The sequence below is a fragment of the Salmo salar genome, chromosome 02 (genome assembly GCF_965601325.2).
Source record: "Salmo salar chromosome 02, fSalSal1, whole genome shotgun sequence".
In the NCBI taxonomy this organism is placed as follows: domain Eukaryota; kingdom Metazoa; phylum Chordata; class Actinopteri; order Salmoniformes; family Salmonidae; genus Salmo; species Salmo salar.
In genome coordinates this window covers 67,991,402-68,009,174 of record NC_138292.1, presented here as the reverse complement: position 1 = coordinate 68,009,174, position 17,773 = coordinate 67,991,402, and the positions used below count along the sequence as shown (strand labels likewise).

At 46.0% G+C, this 17,773-nt stretch overlaps 1 protein-coding gene across 3 annotated transcripts; it reads right to left on the bottom strand.

Moving 5' to 3' along the window:
* Positions 1 to 55: 55 nt before the first annotated feature.
* LOC106590623 (tRNA (guanine(26)-N(2))-dimethyltransferase) lies at positions 56 to 17,697 on the bottom strand. 3 transcript variants are annotated; one of them, XM_045708297.2, is made up of 17 exons: positions 12,127 to 12,324; positions 11,625 to 11,679; positions 10,939 to 11,325; positions 8,605 to 8,794; positions 8,016 to 8,203; positions 6,313 to 6,428; positions 6,078 to 6,190; positions 5,688 to 5,836; positions 5,481 to 5,564; positions 5,324 to 5,393; positions 5,092 to 5,226; positions 4,362 to 4,447; positions 4,171 to 4,279; positions 3,988 to 4,064; positions 3,706 to 3,825; positions 1,589 to 1,706; positions 56 to 547 (listed from the first exon to the last, which is right to left on the bottom strand). In XM_045708297.2, exons 3-17 carry the CDS (start codon positions 11,307 to 11,309, stop codon positions 479 to 481), a joined length of 1,995 nt encoding a protein of 664 aa, XP_045564253.1. In that variant the 5' UTR covers positions 11,310 to 11,325; positions 11,625 to 11,679; positions 12,127 to 12,324; the 3' UTR covers positions 56 to 478. The 3 variants fall into 3 exon arrangements, with proteins under 3 accessions (XP_045564253.1, XP_045564247.1, XP_045564249.1); XM_045708291.2 differs by lacking the exons at positions 11,625 to 11,679; positions 12,127 to 12,324 and adding an exon at positions 17,504 to 17,697; XM_045708293.2 differs by lacking the exon at positions 11,625 to 11,679 and having other exon boundaries at positions 12,127 to 12,323.
* Positions 17,698 to 17,773: the final 76 nt, after the last annotated feature.

Here is a 17,773-nt window from a genome sequence, read left to right as displayed (position 1 = left end):
TGTGTAATTTATCAGTAAAAGCTATTTTTCACCAGAACAAATGACTTCTCCACACTTGCCATAAAGACTTTTATTAGACTGTCACAACAGTCATAAATAAAACATAATTGATGCTTCTCTTCAGTATGAAGCCAGTATGTGTATTTCCAATACAGGGCTAACTAGACATCCCATAATGTTGTGGAGTGAAGTTGCCCATAGATGCTGATCTGGGGTCAGTTTTGCAGTCTCCCCACTAATGGTAATGTAGAGGATTGGGGGAGGGGAAGCTGATCCTAGATTTGTACCAAGGGGGAAACTTTACCCCAGAGTCATAACCAGATTTCAAAGTTAGTTATGTCTGGGGCCTGGAGTTTCACCTGGTTGCTTAGTCATGATTGTGTCCAGTATACATTACAGTGGACATATTCTGCAGAGCTGGACATGAGGATACTGAGTGGGAGGGAAGAAGAGAGAGGAGGAAGGAATCGCTCCATCATCACTCCATCTTGTCAGTCTGTTGCAGGTCATGGGAGTAACAGCATTTTTCACCGTGTGTGCATTTCCCCTGGAGAGAGAGGGAACGAGGGGGAGAGAACGGGAAAAACGTATATGTAAGACATAATAAGGGGCTGTGTGTCCTATAGAAAATAATGAATGCCATGGAAGATGTTCGACTACACACCAGCGGAGTGAAACTGGCATTGCATCATTTTCCACAGAACGCCCAGAGTGGATTATCCCTTTCATACCAAGGCTAGAATTTAACATATTTGCTGCTAGAAATGTGTTCAACATCCACTGAAGTAGCTAGCAAGTTAACTAGATTGCTTGGTTACCAAGGCAACTACTGTAGCCAACCCAACCACCAGTCTTAGCTGGCTATTATGAAAATCTAATTAAAACAATACCAATACTTTTTCCAATTAGACTTACTTTAAAAAGGAGCTCAAACAAAATATGTATAGCCCTTAAATTCTACCGTGCGGATATACCGTGCGTTATAGGGAAATATTGCAAGCTCTGGAATGCCCTTCAAGCCAATAACGAGTATTTAACAACGCCAGTTTAGAAGGTTTATTATTGTGTGGAAAATGTATCTGTAATAATAGCTGAAGTGTTATGATGATTCAAAATTAATGAGCCACTGTCTGTTGCTGGGGAGATAGAACACCTTGTTCTCTGGTAGTGTACGGTTACTATGCCGACAGTGTTATTATGAAAAGAACAGAGTGTGCTCACACCCTTCAGAACATTTCACCAAAGAGAAAGCTCCTGTGAAACATTACTGTGGCTGCCTCTACACATGCAGCCCAATTCTGAGATTTTCTATACTAATAGCCTTTTTGACAAATCAAATCAGATCTTTTCACATCAGATCTTTTTTTTGTTTTTGAGCTGGTCTGATTGGTCAAAATACCAATTAGTGTAAAAAGATCAGCATTTGGCTGCCTGTGTAAACGCTGCCTTATAATTCTACTATGTCTATGTGGTTATTGTGGGGACCTTTCTGAACCTCTTGCAAGGGAAGCTCTTGTGACTTCCTGAATCTTGTGTAATGCAATGCCTAGAGTTAGAGGGTGTGGTGAGGAATATAGTGTTCCCATACCTTCCTGAACCTCTTGCAGGGGAAGCTCTTAAGCTGGGTGGCGTCTGTGATCTGGTTCTTCCTCTTGTTTTGACCCTGTTTCCTCCTGTCCTCCAGGTCTGATGAGATACCTCCACCACTAGGAGACAGAGACACCAAATTGAGACTCTGCATGCAGAATTCTGCAGAAATATCCTCCGTGTACAACGTTAAACACCAAATAATGCATGCAGAGCAGAATAAAGCTGATACCAGCTAATTATTAAAATCCAGAAAAGAGACGTTAAATTCTACAACAACCTAAAAGGAAGCGATTTCCAAACCTTCCAGAACAAAGCCAACACCTACAGAGAGATGAACCTGGAGAAGAGTCCCCTAAGCAAGCTGGTCCTGGGGCTCTGTTCATAAACACAAACAGACCCCACAGAGCCCCAGGACAGCAACACAATTAGACACAACCAAATCATGAGAAAACAAAAAGATAATTACTTGACACATTGGAAAGAATTTACAAAAACAGAGCAAACTAGAATGCTATTTGGCCCTAAACAGAGAGTACACAGTGGCAGAATTCATTACCACTGTGACTGACACAAACTTAAGGAAAGCTTTGACTATGTACAGACTCAGTGAGCATAGCCTTGCTATTGAGAAAGGCCGCCGTAGGCAGACCTGGCTCTCAAGAGAAGACAGGCTATGTGAACACTGCCCACAAAATGAGGTGGAAACTGAGCTGCACTTCCTAACCTCCTGCCAAATGTATGACCATATTAGAGACACATATTTCCCTCAGATTACACAGATCCACAAAATCCAATTTTGATAAACTCCCATATCTACTGGGTGAAATACCACAGTGTGCCCTCAGAGTAGCAAGATGTGTGACCTGTTGCCACAAGAAAAGGGCAACCAGTGAAGAACAAACACCATTGTAAATACAACTCATATTTACTTATTTTCCCTTTGGTACTTTAACTATTTGTACATCGTTACAACACCGTATATAGACATAATATGACATTTGAAATGTCTCTATTATATTGGAACTTGTGTGAGTGTAATGTTTACTGTTCACTTTTTATTGTTTATTTCACTTTTGTATATCTATTTCACTTCCTTTGGCAATGTAAACATATGTTGAAAGACAGAAAGCAGAGAGAGAATATAGGGAAGAACACAGTAAGAGGCAGGTGGAGAGATAAAGACAGAAAGAAGAGAGATAATATAGGGAAGAACACAGTAAGAGGCAGGTGGAGAGATAGAGACAGAAAGAAGAGAGATAATATAGGGAAGAACACAGTAAGAGGCAGGTGGAGAGATAGAGACAGAAAGAAGAGAGATAATATAGGGAAGAACACAGTAAGAGGCAGGTGGAGAGATAGAGACAGAAAGAAGAGAGATAATATAGGGAAGAACACAGTAAGAGGCAGGTGGAGAGATAGAGACAGAAAGAAACAATGGGGAGAGGTTTAAACCAATACTGTAGAAATGTTTATTTAGCTAACTTCATGTTGAGATCATCATTAAGTAGTGTCTGAGGGTCCGTACCCAGCCTTGACGCGGGCCTTGGGCCCCCAGCTGGCCTGAGGTTTAGGTTTCAGGGTGGGAGAGTTGAAGGTTATTATTATTTATTTTTTACCCCTTTTTCTCCCAAATTTCGTGGTACCCAATTGTCTCATCGCTGCAACTCCCCTACGGACTCGGGAGAGGCGAAGGTCGAGACCCATGCGCCTCCCGAAACGACCCTGCCAAGCCGCACTGCTTCTTGACACACTGCTTGCTTAACCCGGAAGCCAGCCGCACCAATGTGTCGGAGGAAACACCGTACACCTGGTGACCGGGTTCAAACCCGGGCCTGTAGTGATGCCTCTAGTACTGCAATGCAGTGCCATAGACCACTGAAGGGTCAAGGGTTAGGGACGGGGTTAGTATTAATTAGTGTCTGAGGGTCCGTACCCAGTCTTGGCGCGGGCCTTGGGCCCCCAGCTGGCCTGAGGTTTAGGGTTAGGGGTCAAGGACGGGGTTAGTACTAATAAGTGTATCCTACCCAGCATTGGCGCGGGCCTTGGGCCCCCAGCTGGCCTGAGGGTTAGGGTTAGGGGTCAAGGACGGGGTTAGTACTAATAAGTGTATCCTACCCAGCATTGGCGCGGGCCTTGGGCCCCCAGAAAGGCTCAGGGTTTTCCTGGAAGCGGGTAAGGTGGCGACGGCGGGACTGGGGATTGGCATCCTCCCTCACATCAAAACACGCCTGTAGACTAGAGAGAGAGGAGAGAGACAGGACATGATGGCTTGTGCATGTCAGTGTTTGTTTTCAATACACCTACCTTTTCCTAATATTCATCACTATATTATACCATCTCTATGTTAAACTGTACTGATCTTCATCTCCCAGGCAGTTGGTTCAGTCCCAGACTTACATGGGTTCAGTACTGAGGATGTGGTGAGCAGGGCTGCTCTCTGACAGTCTGTCTCTCTTCACTGGATTGGACTTTTCCTGCAGGATACAAGATAACCACCACATACAGTCAAATCTACACCTGGACTGGGACTTTCACTTTCATCCCGTATTGAAATGGTTCCCATGGTGCATTGCGTCTTACCCAGCATCGCATGACGTCCCAGAGGACCCTGGGAGGAGCGTCCGTCTTTAGAGCGTTCTTACAGGCATGAGACAAAGACACCCTGTGGCCTGCATGAAGCAGAGCCGACCTGGGGGGAAAGAAAGAAAGAAAGATTGTATTTTCTGTAATCAGACAAGACAGTCTTATATGAGGGGGAGAGTAGGTCTGACCTGAATTGGAGCAGAGGGGGGGTGCTGCAGTGTACAGTGCTGCTCAGGTTGTCCACTGTGTAGTACAGAGGCACATCCTCCAGCTCCTGGACACACACAGACAACAGTTAAAGTTTGGACACCTGGCTCATCTTAGACAGACCTCAGATCAGCTGACCCTTTCTCCCAATCCTACCATTAAGAGTGAGAACCCCAAACTAACCTCAGATCAGCATCAACGGAAGAATCTCAACTGCATACTCACCACCTCCTTCTCAAAACCCATTGGAGGAGAAAGACAGATGTCCCTCACCTCTGACCTTCTCCTCCAATGGGTTTTGAGGAGGAGAGCAGCATGCAGTTGAGAAAAGGCCCCCCCATGTCTTATTCCATGTAATATAGTGTATTTCAGACTGCTTCTTGTAGACCTTTGACCCCTAACCGCTCACCTCTGTGACCATGCTGAGCATGCCCTCTATGACCCCTAACCTCTCACCTCTGTGACCATGCCCTCTATGACCCCTAACCTCTCACCTCTGTGACCATGCTGAGCATGCCCTCTATGACCCCTAACCTCTCACCTCTGTGACCATGCCCTCTATGACCCCTAACCTCTCACCTCTGTGACCATGCCCTCTATGACCCCTAACCTCTCACCTCTGTGACCATGCTGAGCATGCCCTCTATGACCCCTAACCTCTCACCTCTGTGACCATGCTGAGCATGCCCTCTATGACCCCTAACCTCTCACCTCTGTGACCATGCTGAGCATGCCCTCTATGCGACGGGCGGTTCCAAAGCGGGACGGGTTCCCAGACACGGCAGATAGAACCTTCTGAACGAAGCTCACATCATGGAGGGCCTCACCCCAGATAGGACCACCCAGCTACAGAGGAGGAGGGAGAGACGGTGTCGGAGAGAATGCGTGAGAAAGTAAGAGAAAGTGTGTTTGAGAGAGTGTGTGTGTGCGTGTGTGTCCTCACCTGGTGTCTGTGTCCACAGTGTTCACACTCTGCTCCGACCGGCGGTCCAGTGGCTGCAGAGTACTTTATACTGAAACACACACAGAGAGAGAAACATTAACACACACAAGTTCTCCAACTCGACAGGAATAACCCATTTAGAGAAATAGTGTCTTACTGTGTTCCCTGAGTCGTCCTCTTGCCCAGTCGTTGGAAGTGGAACGAGCCACAGCCTACACAGTTATACACCAACACTTGTTTACTGAAACACAACACAATATCAGGTGTAATGGCATCATATCTTCAGAATAACAACTTTAAAAGTCCGTTATGAAGACTTTATGTCTAGATAAAGTAGTGTGTTACGGTGTGTGTGTGTCCATACCTTGCTGAGTTTTTGACCATGGCCTGTCCAGTGTGTACCCTGACAAACACTCGTATGTAGAAGTCCACACTGACACAGAGCAGGGGATGGATGTAGCGCTGGTACACACCAGCTCTCTGGTCCAGACTATGCAGGATGATACGCAGAGCCTGGGGGAGGAGGGAGAAGAGGGGGGTGGCGAGGGAGAGAGGGAAGGTGGAGAAGGAGAGTTATGAGACAAGCTACAGAGCAGGGGCTAAACTCTCAAACTTCTATTCAAAATATATTCACACAATTTCCCTAAATGTTCCTTCTACTACACACGTATTGTTCCAACAAGGTTTTTCCTTGCATCCAGTTTTAGTTGAAAATACACGCTGCTGGAATACAGTTTAGCCCAGCGTTCCTCACCATCTCATGACAGTACTTGGCTTTGATGGAGACAGAGCCGTATTTGCTGTAGCAGGTCTCCCCACTGTTACCAGCCATCACAGCCATGTCAGTACACGTCACACACAACAGACCTGGGGGAGAGTCAGAGACGTTTTTAGTAAAACCACACTGGAAAACGCACTCAATGTATCTGTCGCTGACACAGAAACATGTTAAGTTAAGCAGAGGGAATAACTGACGGACATCTACGGACCTCCTTCACCGACGGCCTGGACGGCGGCATCCAGGAATGGGGCGGGGCTTCCGTAGGGGTCCAGGTCTATGACATCATAGCGGTCCTTCTTCCCCCGCATCTCATACATCAGCATGCTGGAGGAACGAGACAGGGAGGGATTGACACGATGGAGGAACGAGACAGGGAGGGATTGACACGATGGAGGAACGAGACAGGGAGGGATTGACACGATGGAGGAACGAGACAGGGAGGGATTGACACGATGGAGGAACGAGACAGGGAGGGATTGACACGATGGAGGAACGAGACAGGGAGGGATTGACACGATGGAGGAACGAGACAGGGAGGGATTGACACGATGGAGGAACGAGACAGGGAGGGATTGACACGATGGAGGAACGAGACAGGGAGGGATTGACACGATGGAGGAACGAGACAGGGAGGGATTGACACGATGCGGAACGAGACAGGGAGGGATTGACACGATGGAGGAACGAGACAGGGAGGGATTGACACGATGGAGGAACGAGACAGGGAGGGATTGACACGATGGAGGAACGAGACAGGGAGGGATTGACACGATGGAGGAACGAGACAGGGAGGGATTGACACGATGGAGGAACGAGACAGGGAGGGATTGACACGATGGAGGAACGAGACAGGGAGGGATTGACACGATGGAGGAACGAGACAGGGAGGGATTGACACGATGGAGGAACGAGACAGGGAGGGATTGACACGATGGAGGAACGAGACAGGGAGGGATTGACACGATGGAGGAACGAGACAGGGAGGGATTGACACGATGGAGGAACGAGACAGGGAGGGATTGACACGATGGAGGAACGAGACAGGGAGGGATTGACACGATGGAGGAACGAGACAGGGAGGGATTGACACGATGGAGGAACGAGACAGGGAGGGATTGACACGATGGAGGAACGAGACAGGGAGGGATTGACACGATGGAGGAACGAGACAGGGAGGGATTGACACGATGGAGGAACGAGACAGGGAGGGATTGACACGATGGAGGAACGAGACAGGGAGGGATTGACACGATGGAGGAACGAGACAGGGAGGGATTGACACGATGGAGGAACGAGACAGGGAGGGATTGACACGATGGAGGAACGAGACAGGGAGGGATTAACACGATGGAGGAACGAGACAGGGAGGGATTAACACGATGGAGGAACGAGACAGGGAGGGATTAACACGATGGAGGAACGAGACAGGGAGGGATTAACACGATGGAGGAACGAGACAGGGAGGGATTAACACGATGGGGGGAAGAGACAGGGAGGGATTAACACGATGGAGGAACGAGACAGGGAGGGATTGACACGATGGAGGAACGAGACAGGGAGGGATTAACACGATGGGGGAACGAGACAGGGAGGGATTAACACGATGGAGGAACGAGACAGGGAGGGATTAACACGATGGAGGAACGAGACAGGGAGGGATTAACACGATGGGGGGAAGAGACAGGGAGGGATTAACACGATGGGGGGAAGAGACAGGGAGGGATTAACATGATGGGGGAAGAGACAGAGGGTAGGATCGAAAGAGGTAAAGAGGGAGAGAGAAGAAAAGATAAATGGAGAGTGATAGTCTTCTCAAAGTCAAACTGTCTGAGTGAGTGAGAGAGCAAGCACAGATAAAAAATAAAATAAGAGAAGAAAAGAATGAGATAAATGAAGGAGAGAGAGACCAACCTGGCGTCTCTCTGGCTGGCCTGCAGTAGGTGTGTGACCCCGTTGTGCTGGGCATTGCGGGCGATGAGGGCAGCAGCCTTGGCTGAGAAGTCGTTAGCCGTGATGCTACGTAGACCAGGCACCTCCAGAGCAAACCTCACAGAGCGTAGGCCAGACGCTGCCAGACCCTCCAACACACGCAGACCATTCTGGATGGAGGAGAGGAGAACGGTAGGGTTAGAATACCAACACACACACACTGGCAGACCATTGTGGAGAGAGGAGAATGGTAGGGTTAGAATACCAACACAAACACACTGGCAGACCATTGTGGAGAGAGGAGAATGGTAGGGTTAGAATACCAACACACTGGCAGATCATTGTGGAGAGAGGAGAATGGTAGGGTTAGAATACCAACACAAACACACTGGCAGACCATTGTGGAGAGAGGAGAATGGTAGGGTTAGAATACCAACACACTGGCAGATCATTGTGGAGAGAGGAGAATGGTAGGGTTAGAATACCAACACACTGGCAGATCATTGTGGAGAGAGGAGAATGGTAGGGTTAGAACATGGATGCAAGCATACACACACACGCTTTTTCATACCTTACAGCGCTCCCCCACTGAAGCAGTTACGACCGGCTCCTCTCCTCCTTTCTCCCCTGTCTGCATCTCTGTCTCCTCTTTCTTCTCATCAGCTAGATTGACCACCACCCTCTCCTTCTCCCCTGGCACTACCACCTTCACCCCCCTCCGGGCCATCTGCTCCCGGGCAAACTCTGTAACCACCGCACACCTGGAGAGAAGGGGCCAAGACGGAGACATGAGATGAAACGGGTATACCTGTGATGAACAACCAGCTAGCTACCATAGCCTGAGCCATATACATTTTACCTTCAATTAACTAGGCAAGTCAGTTAAGAACTAATTCTTAATTAATGACGGCCTACATGTAAAGCCCCTCCGGTCAAACCCTCCTCTAACCCAGACGACGCTGGGCCAATTGTGCGCCGCCCTACGGGACTCCCGATCACAGACGGTTGTGATACAGCCCGGGATCGAACCCAGGTCTGTAGTGACGCCTACTAGCACTGTGATGCAATGCCTTAGACCGCTGTGCCACTAATTTATTTTATCTACACTGAACAAAAATATATGTAAAAGTGTTGGTCCCATGTTTCATGAGCTGAAATAAAAGATCCCAAAAATGTTCCATACGCACAAAAAGCTTATTTCTCAAATTGAGCACAAATTTGTTTACATCCCTGTACCATCCTTTTCCAAGATAATCCCTCCACCAGACAGGTGACATATCAAGAAGCTGATTAAACAGCATGATCATTACACAGGCCTTGTGCTGGGGACAATAAAAGGCCACTCTAAAATGTGCAGTTTTGTCACACAGTAATGCCACAGACATCTCATGTTGAGGGAGCGTGCTAATGGGCATGCTGACTGCAGGAATGTCCACCAGAGCTGTTGCCAGAGAATTGACTGTTCATTTCTCTACCAGAAGCTGTATCCAACATCATTTTAGAGAATTTGGCAGTACTTCCAACCGGCCTCACAACCGCAGACCACGTGTAACCAGCCCAGGACCTCCACATCTGGCTTCTTCACCAGCGGGGTCGTCTGAGACCAGCCACCCGGACAGCTGATGAAACTGTGGATTTGCACAACCAAAGAATTTCTGCACAAACTGTCAGAAACCGTCTCAGGGAAGCTGATCTGCGTGCTCGTCATCCTCACCAGGGTCTTGACCTGACTGCAGTTCAGCATCGTAACCAACTTCAGTGGGCAAATGCCCCCCTTCGATGGCCACTGGCCCGGTGGAGAAGTGTGCTCTTCATGGATGAATCCTGGTTTCAACTGTACCGGGCAGATGGCAGACAGCATGTATGGTGTTGTGTGGGCGAGCAGTTTGCTGATGTCAACGTTTTGAACAGAGTGGCCCATGGTGGTGGTGGGGTTATGGTATGGACAGGCATAAGGTACAGAAAACAAACACAATTGCATTTTATTGATGGCAGTTTGGATGCACAGAGATACCGTGATGAGATCCTGAGGTTGATTGTCGTGCCATTCATCCCCCGCCATCACCTCATGTTTCAGCATGATAATGCACGGCCCCATGTCACAAGGATCTGTACACAATTCCTATAAGCTGAAAATGTCCCAGTTCTTCCATGGCCTGCATACTCACCAGACATGTCACCCATTAAGCATGTTTGGGATACTCTGGATCGATGTATATGACAACGTGTTCCAGTTCCCACCAATATCCAGAAACTTCACACAGCTATTGAAGAGGAGTGGGACAACATTCCACAGGCCACAATCAACAGCCTGATCAACTCTATGTGAAGGAGATGTGTCGCGCTGCATGAGGCAAATGGTTACACCAGATACTGACTGGTTTCCTGATCCACGCCCCTACCTTTTTTTTTTTAAGGTATCTGTGACCAACAGATGTATATCTGTATTCCCAGTCATGTGGAATCCATAGACTGGTGCCTAATTCATTTATTTCAATTGACAGATTTCCTTATATGAACGGTAACTCAGTAAAATCTTTGAAATTGTTGCATGTTGCGTTTATATTTTTGTTCAGTGTAAATACATGGCTCTGACCATAGATATACTTTCTTCGCAGATTCAGCTCTACATAAGCCATGTTGAATACAGTTTCTTCAACTGAAGGTTTACAGACCCATAGGATAATGTATGCATATATCCCATAATATGTCCAGGGATAAGGTGTATGTTGAAAACGCAGCCTTGAGCTGAACGTTGGGCCAGCTAAGGGATAAAGGACCGTTAGGGGTGTATTCGTAAGTGCACAACAAAGCAAACTGTATGAGAGTTTCTATTGGACAAATTCAGGTAGGTCCCTCTGTTTCGTTTACTTCCTAGTGAATACGCCCCATCAGTCAAACTCACGTCAGATCTCTGTTGAACTCCTGCACAGGGTTGTAAAACACCTCGTTGGCACTGGGAAACAATATGGCCGCCTTGCCCTCCCTGACAACTGTCTCCCCTGGCAACAACCCCGTTGTCGGGGGCATCTCCTGGTCAGGTGTTGAGGCAGCTGGAGTTGGGTTCAAGCCCTCCATTGGGGCTCCAGAGGTAAGGGGCTGAGGCTTGGTGTCTACCCCAGACAGGGTGGTGTTAACTTGCGGATCCTGAGGGGCCCTGAGGGGCTCCATGGTTCTCAGTCCCCTGTAGGCAACACTGCCAACTGTCCTTAGAATCCTCTGGTGGGTGAAGGGTCCAGGTAAGAGGGGGAGTAGCCGAGCAGTGATGATCAGCATAGGGCACTTCTCAGTCCTGGAGGAAATGACAACATTGTGTTATAATGGTAACAGTGGTCACACAGCCATTGGTCATGACTATCAGTTCCATTACACATAAGAGTCATCAGACGAAGGCATCTACTGTCTGGGGGACTTTTGTTAAGAGACCAGATGCTCGGCTTGCAGTGTACAGTAAGTGTATATTTTGCATTTGTTTAATTATTTTGATGTCATATGAAAGTCATGGGTTTTATGTTTCTAGAAGCATATTGCAATTGAGAATCGATTCACGTTTAGATGGAGTATTTGGCTGTCAGAGCCGGTAAATTATACCTCTGAAAATAACATAGGTCTCCTTAAGGACCATATCGGGCTAGGTTACACAGTGCTGTTGGAAAAACAGATATTGGTTAGACTTAGGGCTCTTCCTCCACAGTTTAGACTAGAGCATGAACTGACAACACACACAGAAAATGAGCTGTTGGACAAAGACTGTTAGCTAAACCATGGCTTTAAGCAAAGATGATCTATAACGTTACTGATGCCTGAGCTGAAGTCAGAGCAGCTTGCTAAGGCAGCAAGCTAGCTACATAAACCAGGGCGCACCCCCTTCAAAGTAGTCAGAGCTTGTTTTGTCAGAGAGAAAAAAAGACACCAGCAATCTAACTAACATTGAACATTCACACCATAAAGGTTATGATAAAACACTTGCAATTTTGACATGCTGACACCGGCTAAGTTCACAATGTTAGCTAACTGACTGCATTGAAATGAGCCTAAGCGCTAACTAGCTAGCTACCGGTACTTAGCTATCAAGTAAGATAAAAACGATTACCTTATCTGTGGCGCACTTTCCCAAGTTGACAACTTAAAATGTAGCTGTATTTGATGATTTTGGATATTTACTGTATGACAACGGTAATAACTCACTAGCTATTTGTTGCAAAACTCAAGTTAACACATGGATGCAGACACGCATGGACCACAACTACAGAAACCCGCAGAACCAAACAGAAAAAGGTAAAAACGCGTTTCGAATTCTTCTTCTTCGCTGAGGTTTTACTGCGGTTAGTATCCAATACATGTTGCATTACCGCCACCTACTAGACTGGATTACAACTCGCTTATACTTTGCTTGAAAAAAATCTATATACAAATACCCTACCATGTAACACTACACTCACTAAAAAATACAAATTATTTTAAAATATCACCACCCTACTCCACTATGTAAATCTATTTAGTCCTATCTCAGGCCAACAACCTGAAAGGATGGGACACCACCACTTAACACACCCTGTTACTCTTCTGATGTCACGTCTCGCACACCCAAATACATCTCTGCAGCTGCCACCACAACCTCAATTTTCTGTGACTTACATTCCATCCCTGCAGTACAGTTGATAACCATGACTATAAATGCTAAAAATCTAATCTTACTGAAACACATATCACTTGTTGGCCTCTCTCTCTGTACTGGTACAGATCTACTACTCACACCATTCCTCTCAGGATCCCTCCCCATGACCCATCTTCTACTTTCTTCTTCTACTTCTGCAATACTCTAACCCTGGAAACCTCAACCTGCCTCTCTCGCACAGGACATTTTTCAAACAGAAATTTGCATCCTCAAGCACAAACTCCAAAAGGTTCTGGGACACTGTAAAGTCCATGGAGAATAAGAGCACATCCTCCCAGCTGCCCACCTCCACTGAGGCTAGGAAACACTGTCACCATCGATAAATCTGCGATAATTGAGAATTTCAATAAGCATTTTTCTACAGCTGGCCATGCTATCCACCTGGCTACCCCTACCCCGGTCAACAGCCCTGCGCCCCCCACAGCAACTTGCCCAAGCCTCCCCCATTTCTCCTTCACCCAACTCCAGATAGCTGATGTTCTGAAAGAGCTGCAAAATCTGGACCCCTACAAATCAGCCGGGCTAGACAATCGGGACCCTCTCTTTCTAAAATGATCTGCCAAAATTGTCGCAACCCCTATTACTAGCCTGTTCAACCTCTCTTTTGTATCGTCTGAGATCCCCAAAGATTGGAAAGCTGCCGCGGTCATCCCCCTCTTCAAAGGCACTCTTCAAAGGCACTCTAGACCCAAACTGCTACAGACCTATGCCTATATCTATCTATATCTATCCTACCCTGCCTTTCTAAGGTCTTCGAAAGCCAAGTTAACAAACAGCTCACCGACCATTTCGAATCCCACCGTACCTTCTCCGCTATGCAATCTGGTTTCCGAGCTGGTCATGGGTGCACCTCAGCCATGCTCAAGGTCCTAAACGATATCATAACCGCCATCGATAAGAGACAATACTGTGCAGCCGTATTCATCAACCTGGCCAAACCTTTCGACTCTGTCAATCACCACATCCTTATCGACAGACTCAACAGCCTTGGTTTCTCAAGTGACTGCCTCGCCTGGTTCACCAACTACTTCTCAGACAAAGTTCAGTGTGTCAAATCGGAGGGCGCGTTGTCCGGACCTCTGGCAGTCTCTATGGGGGTGCCACAGGGTTCAATCCTCGGGCCGACTCTTTTCTCTGTATACATCAATGAGGTCGCTCTTGCTGCTGGTGATTCTCTGATCCACCTCTACGCAGATGACACCACTCTGTATACTTCTGGCCCTTCTTTGGACACTTTGTTAACTAACCTCCAGACGAGCTTCAATGCCATACAACTCTCCTTCCATGGCCTCCAACTGCTCTTAAATGCAAGTAAAACTAAATGCATGCTCTTCAACCGATCGCTACCCACACCTGCCCACCCGTCCAGCATCACTACTCTGGACGGTTCTGACTTCGAATATGTGGACAACTACAAATACCAGGGTGTCTGGTTAGACTGTAAACTCTCCTTCCAGACTCATATTAAGCATCTCCAATCCAAAATTAAATCTAGAATCAGCATCCTATTTCGCAACAAAGCATCCTGCACTCATGCTGCCAAACATACCCTCGTAAAACTGACTATCCTACCAATCCTTGTCTTTGGCGATGTCATTTACAAAATAGCCTCCAACACTCTACTCAGCAAATTGAATGCGTTTATCACAGTGCCATCTGTTTTGTCACCAAAGCCCCAAATACTACCCACCACTGCAACCTGTATGCTCTCGTTGGTTGGCCCTCGCTTCATATTCGTCGCCAAACCCACTGATTCCAGGTCATCTATAAGTCTTTGCTAGGTAAAGCCCCGCCTTATCTCAGCTCACTGGTCACCATAGCAGCACCCACCCATAGCACGCGCTCCAGCAGGTATATTTCACTGGTCACCCCCAAAGCCAATTCCTCCTTTGGCCGCCTTTCCTTACAGTTCTCTGCTGCCAATGACTGGAACGAACTGCAAAAATCTCTGAAGCTGTAAACTCATATCTCCCTCACTAGGTTTAAGCACCAGCTGTCAGAGAAGCTCACAGATCACTGCACCTGTACATAGCCCATCTGTAAATAGCCCAAACAACTGCCTCATTCCCAAACTGTTATTAATTTTGCTCCTTTGCACCCCAGTATCTCTACTTGCACACTTATCTTCTGCACATTTATCACTCCAGTGTTTAATTGCTATATTGTAATTATTTCGCCGCTATGGCCTATTTATTGACACACACAAAAAAAGAATGTCATATAAAAAACAAAAATGTGACATGGCATCAGCAAAAAGACCTGTCATCATATCCTTTGTTTGGCCGCCTTTCCTTCCAGTTCTCTGCTGCCAATGAATGGAACGAACTGCAAAAATCACTGAAGCTCTAGACTCATATCTCCCTCTCTAACTTTAAGCATCAGCTGTCAGAGCAGCTTACTGATCACTGTACCTGTACACAGCCAATCTGTAAATAGCACAACCAACTACCTCATCCCCATATTGTTATTTATCTTTTTTTCCTCTTTTGCACCCCAGTATCTCTACTTGCACATCTATCACTCCAGTATTAATGCTAAATTGTAATTATTTAGCCTCTATTGCCTATTTATTGCCTTACCTCCCTAATCTTCTACATTTGCACACACTGTACATAGATTTTTATTTTGTGTTATTGACTATACATTTGTTTTTGTGTAACTCTGTGTTGTTGTTTTTGTCGCACTGCTTTGCTTCATCTTGGCCAGGTCGCAGTTGTAAATGAGAACTTGTTCTCAACTAGCCTAATTGGTTAAATAAAGGTGGAATAAATAAAAATGGAATTTAAAAAAATTCTGATCCCCAGCCCCATGGGCATCCCTACAATTAACACATACCACTACTTTCCCCAATGCTACACATTCCTTTGTCTCATGCCCTTCTGCACACTTCTCACACCTAGGAACCTCCCTCCTACACACTGCTGCCACATGCCCATAAGCTTGACACCTGTAACAATGTAATGTATTCGGCACAAAAGCTTGTACAGGACAACTTATATATCCTAACATCACTTTGTCAGGCAAAGACTCAACATCAAAACTCAAAAGAACAGACACTGACTCTTCTGTTTCACTACTCACACCACCCTGTCTGCGTCGCACCAAATGATGAGCATCACAAACACCCCGGGAATCTTCCCCTTCATTTAGTCAACTTTTACATTTACTGCTACCCCAGTAATCACTGCTTTCAATGGCACCCTTTTCTTGAGAACAAAACAATTCACATTTCTTGCCACCCACGTTTCGAATGAGATTAGAGAATGCATATAGAGTACCATAGTATGAGTCATAATACCCATAAAACCTAGCGGTCAAACAGGGAAATGGTTCCAATCATTTTTCCACCAGTTATTTTTCCCAGTGGGTTTTTTAGAAACACTTAAAATAAGGGCTGTGTTTCGTGTAGGCTTACCCTGGCACAATGTTTTGATAACTGTGGAAATCTCTCGAGGACAAGGTGACTTTTATCAGTATTTTCACCTGTATTTACCCCCCAAAAATGAACTGCTAATTGGCTGCTAATAAAGAACTACAAATGCCATATTGATCTGGACGAGTCTGCCGAATCGAGGCAAATGTAACAATCTTTGGATTAACTATATAATGTTAGCTAAATGTAGTAATTCATAAATTGGCAACATGTCTTTAAATTGACAATTCTGTGAACTGTCTTGTGCAAGTTTTAAATTGACACAATACCTGTTAGCAAAGGTGTCAGCTAGAGATGACGTGCAGGAGCTTGCAGGGATTTGTAGTCTTGTATGTCTACTTTGATGCTAATAAGCGTTTTCGAATCAGAGACGAATATATTGATAAAAGTCACCTTGTCCGACACAGATTTATATGGTTATCAAAACGTCACGCCAGGGTAAGCCTACATGAAACACAGTCCTTATTTTTTGTGTTTCTAAAATCCCCTATGGGGGAAAAAATCAAAGGTGGAAAAATGATTGGAACCTTTTCACTGTTTGACCACTAGGTTTTATGGGTATTATGACACCACTGTGCAGCTCTATATAGAGTTACTAACTCCTAATTCTATGAGAGAATTCTCATAACTGGGTCATATTCATTCTGCACCAAATGGACTGAAACGGGGAGAGATTATCTGAGTTTGTGTTCCATTGCAAAACATTTAGCTAAGGTGTATTGTAATGAACATGTCTTTTGTAATAGAAAGACATAGGACAGAGCGGTCATTCATCCGGCGGTTGGCCTACTTTCCATGCCTTGGATGTGCGAAGAAGAAAATTTAAACAAGTTACATGAAAAGCCTTAATTCAATAGGCCTAAATGTGATACTGTTGATAAAATTAGAAGGGTTTTAATGTTTTATATGTTTCCATTGCAGTCATATGAGGCGCATACGATAGGACTAGGAGGCAATAAGCAATCAAATGTTGGCGATGAGAGATCCCTATTAGTTTGACAGGCCTCATTTCTTCACACGTTTTCTTCATTTCTGGCACTGTATGCAGCAGCATGTACGTGACAATTATCATTGCCATCGTTATTTAAAGTGATACCCTGAACGCGTCAGGGCTAAAGCATTTATAATACGTATGATTAAAGAGAATTATGAATTGTTATGAAATTATTAATTACCATTATTTAACATCTAAAGCGGGAGGTGGCGCTCGTCTAACAACAATTATGGCCATGATGAAGAAAGATGCATTTTGACAGTAAGAAAGAACTGTATCTAGGCAGCTCTATAGCTTTTCCCATTGCTTGAATGCAGATGGTAGTTTGTACTCTGTGCGCGTACTATAGACGCTTAGGGGCTCACCTGAGAAGTCTAGACATACGAAAATAGCACATTCAGCACCGCAGCAAGCTCTCAATCCAACCGGGGAGGAGATTTAAGCGTTACCGGCGGCTTCCCGTCGATCTCCACTCTGAATCACCAGCCAACTGGGCTGTCTGGACAAGAGGGAGTCCCACAGGTATGAGAGAGACGGAAAATGTGTGTGTGTGTGATTTGATTTGGGCAGTTGGTGGTGACAGACAGGGGCATCCGGGTTGTTTGGGGACGCTTTCTGTCTGAGAGATCGGTTAG

Bases quoted from the DNA above. Each gene is read 5' to 3' on its own strand.
- LOC106590623 (XM_045708291.2), bottom strand. From the start codon at position 17,535: ATGTGCTATTTTCGTATGTCTAGACTTCTCAG. The intron at 5,394-5,480 runs GTAAGACACTAT...TGTGTGTTTCAG, and splicing joins AGGACGACTCAGGGAACACA to TATAAAGTACTCTGCAGCCA. The intron at 3,826-3,987 runs GTAAGTCTGGGA...CTCTCTCTCTAG, and splicing joins ATCCTCAGTACTGAACCCAT to TCTACAGGCGTGTTTTGATG.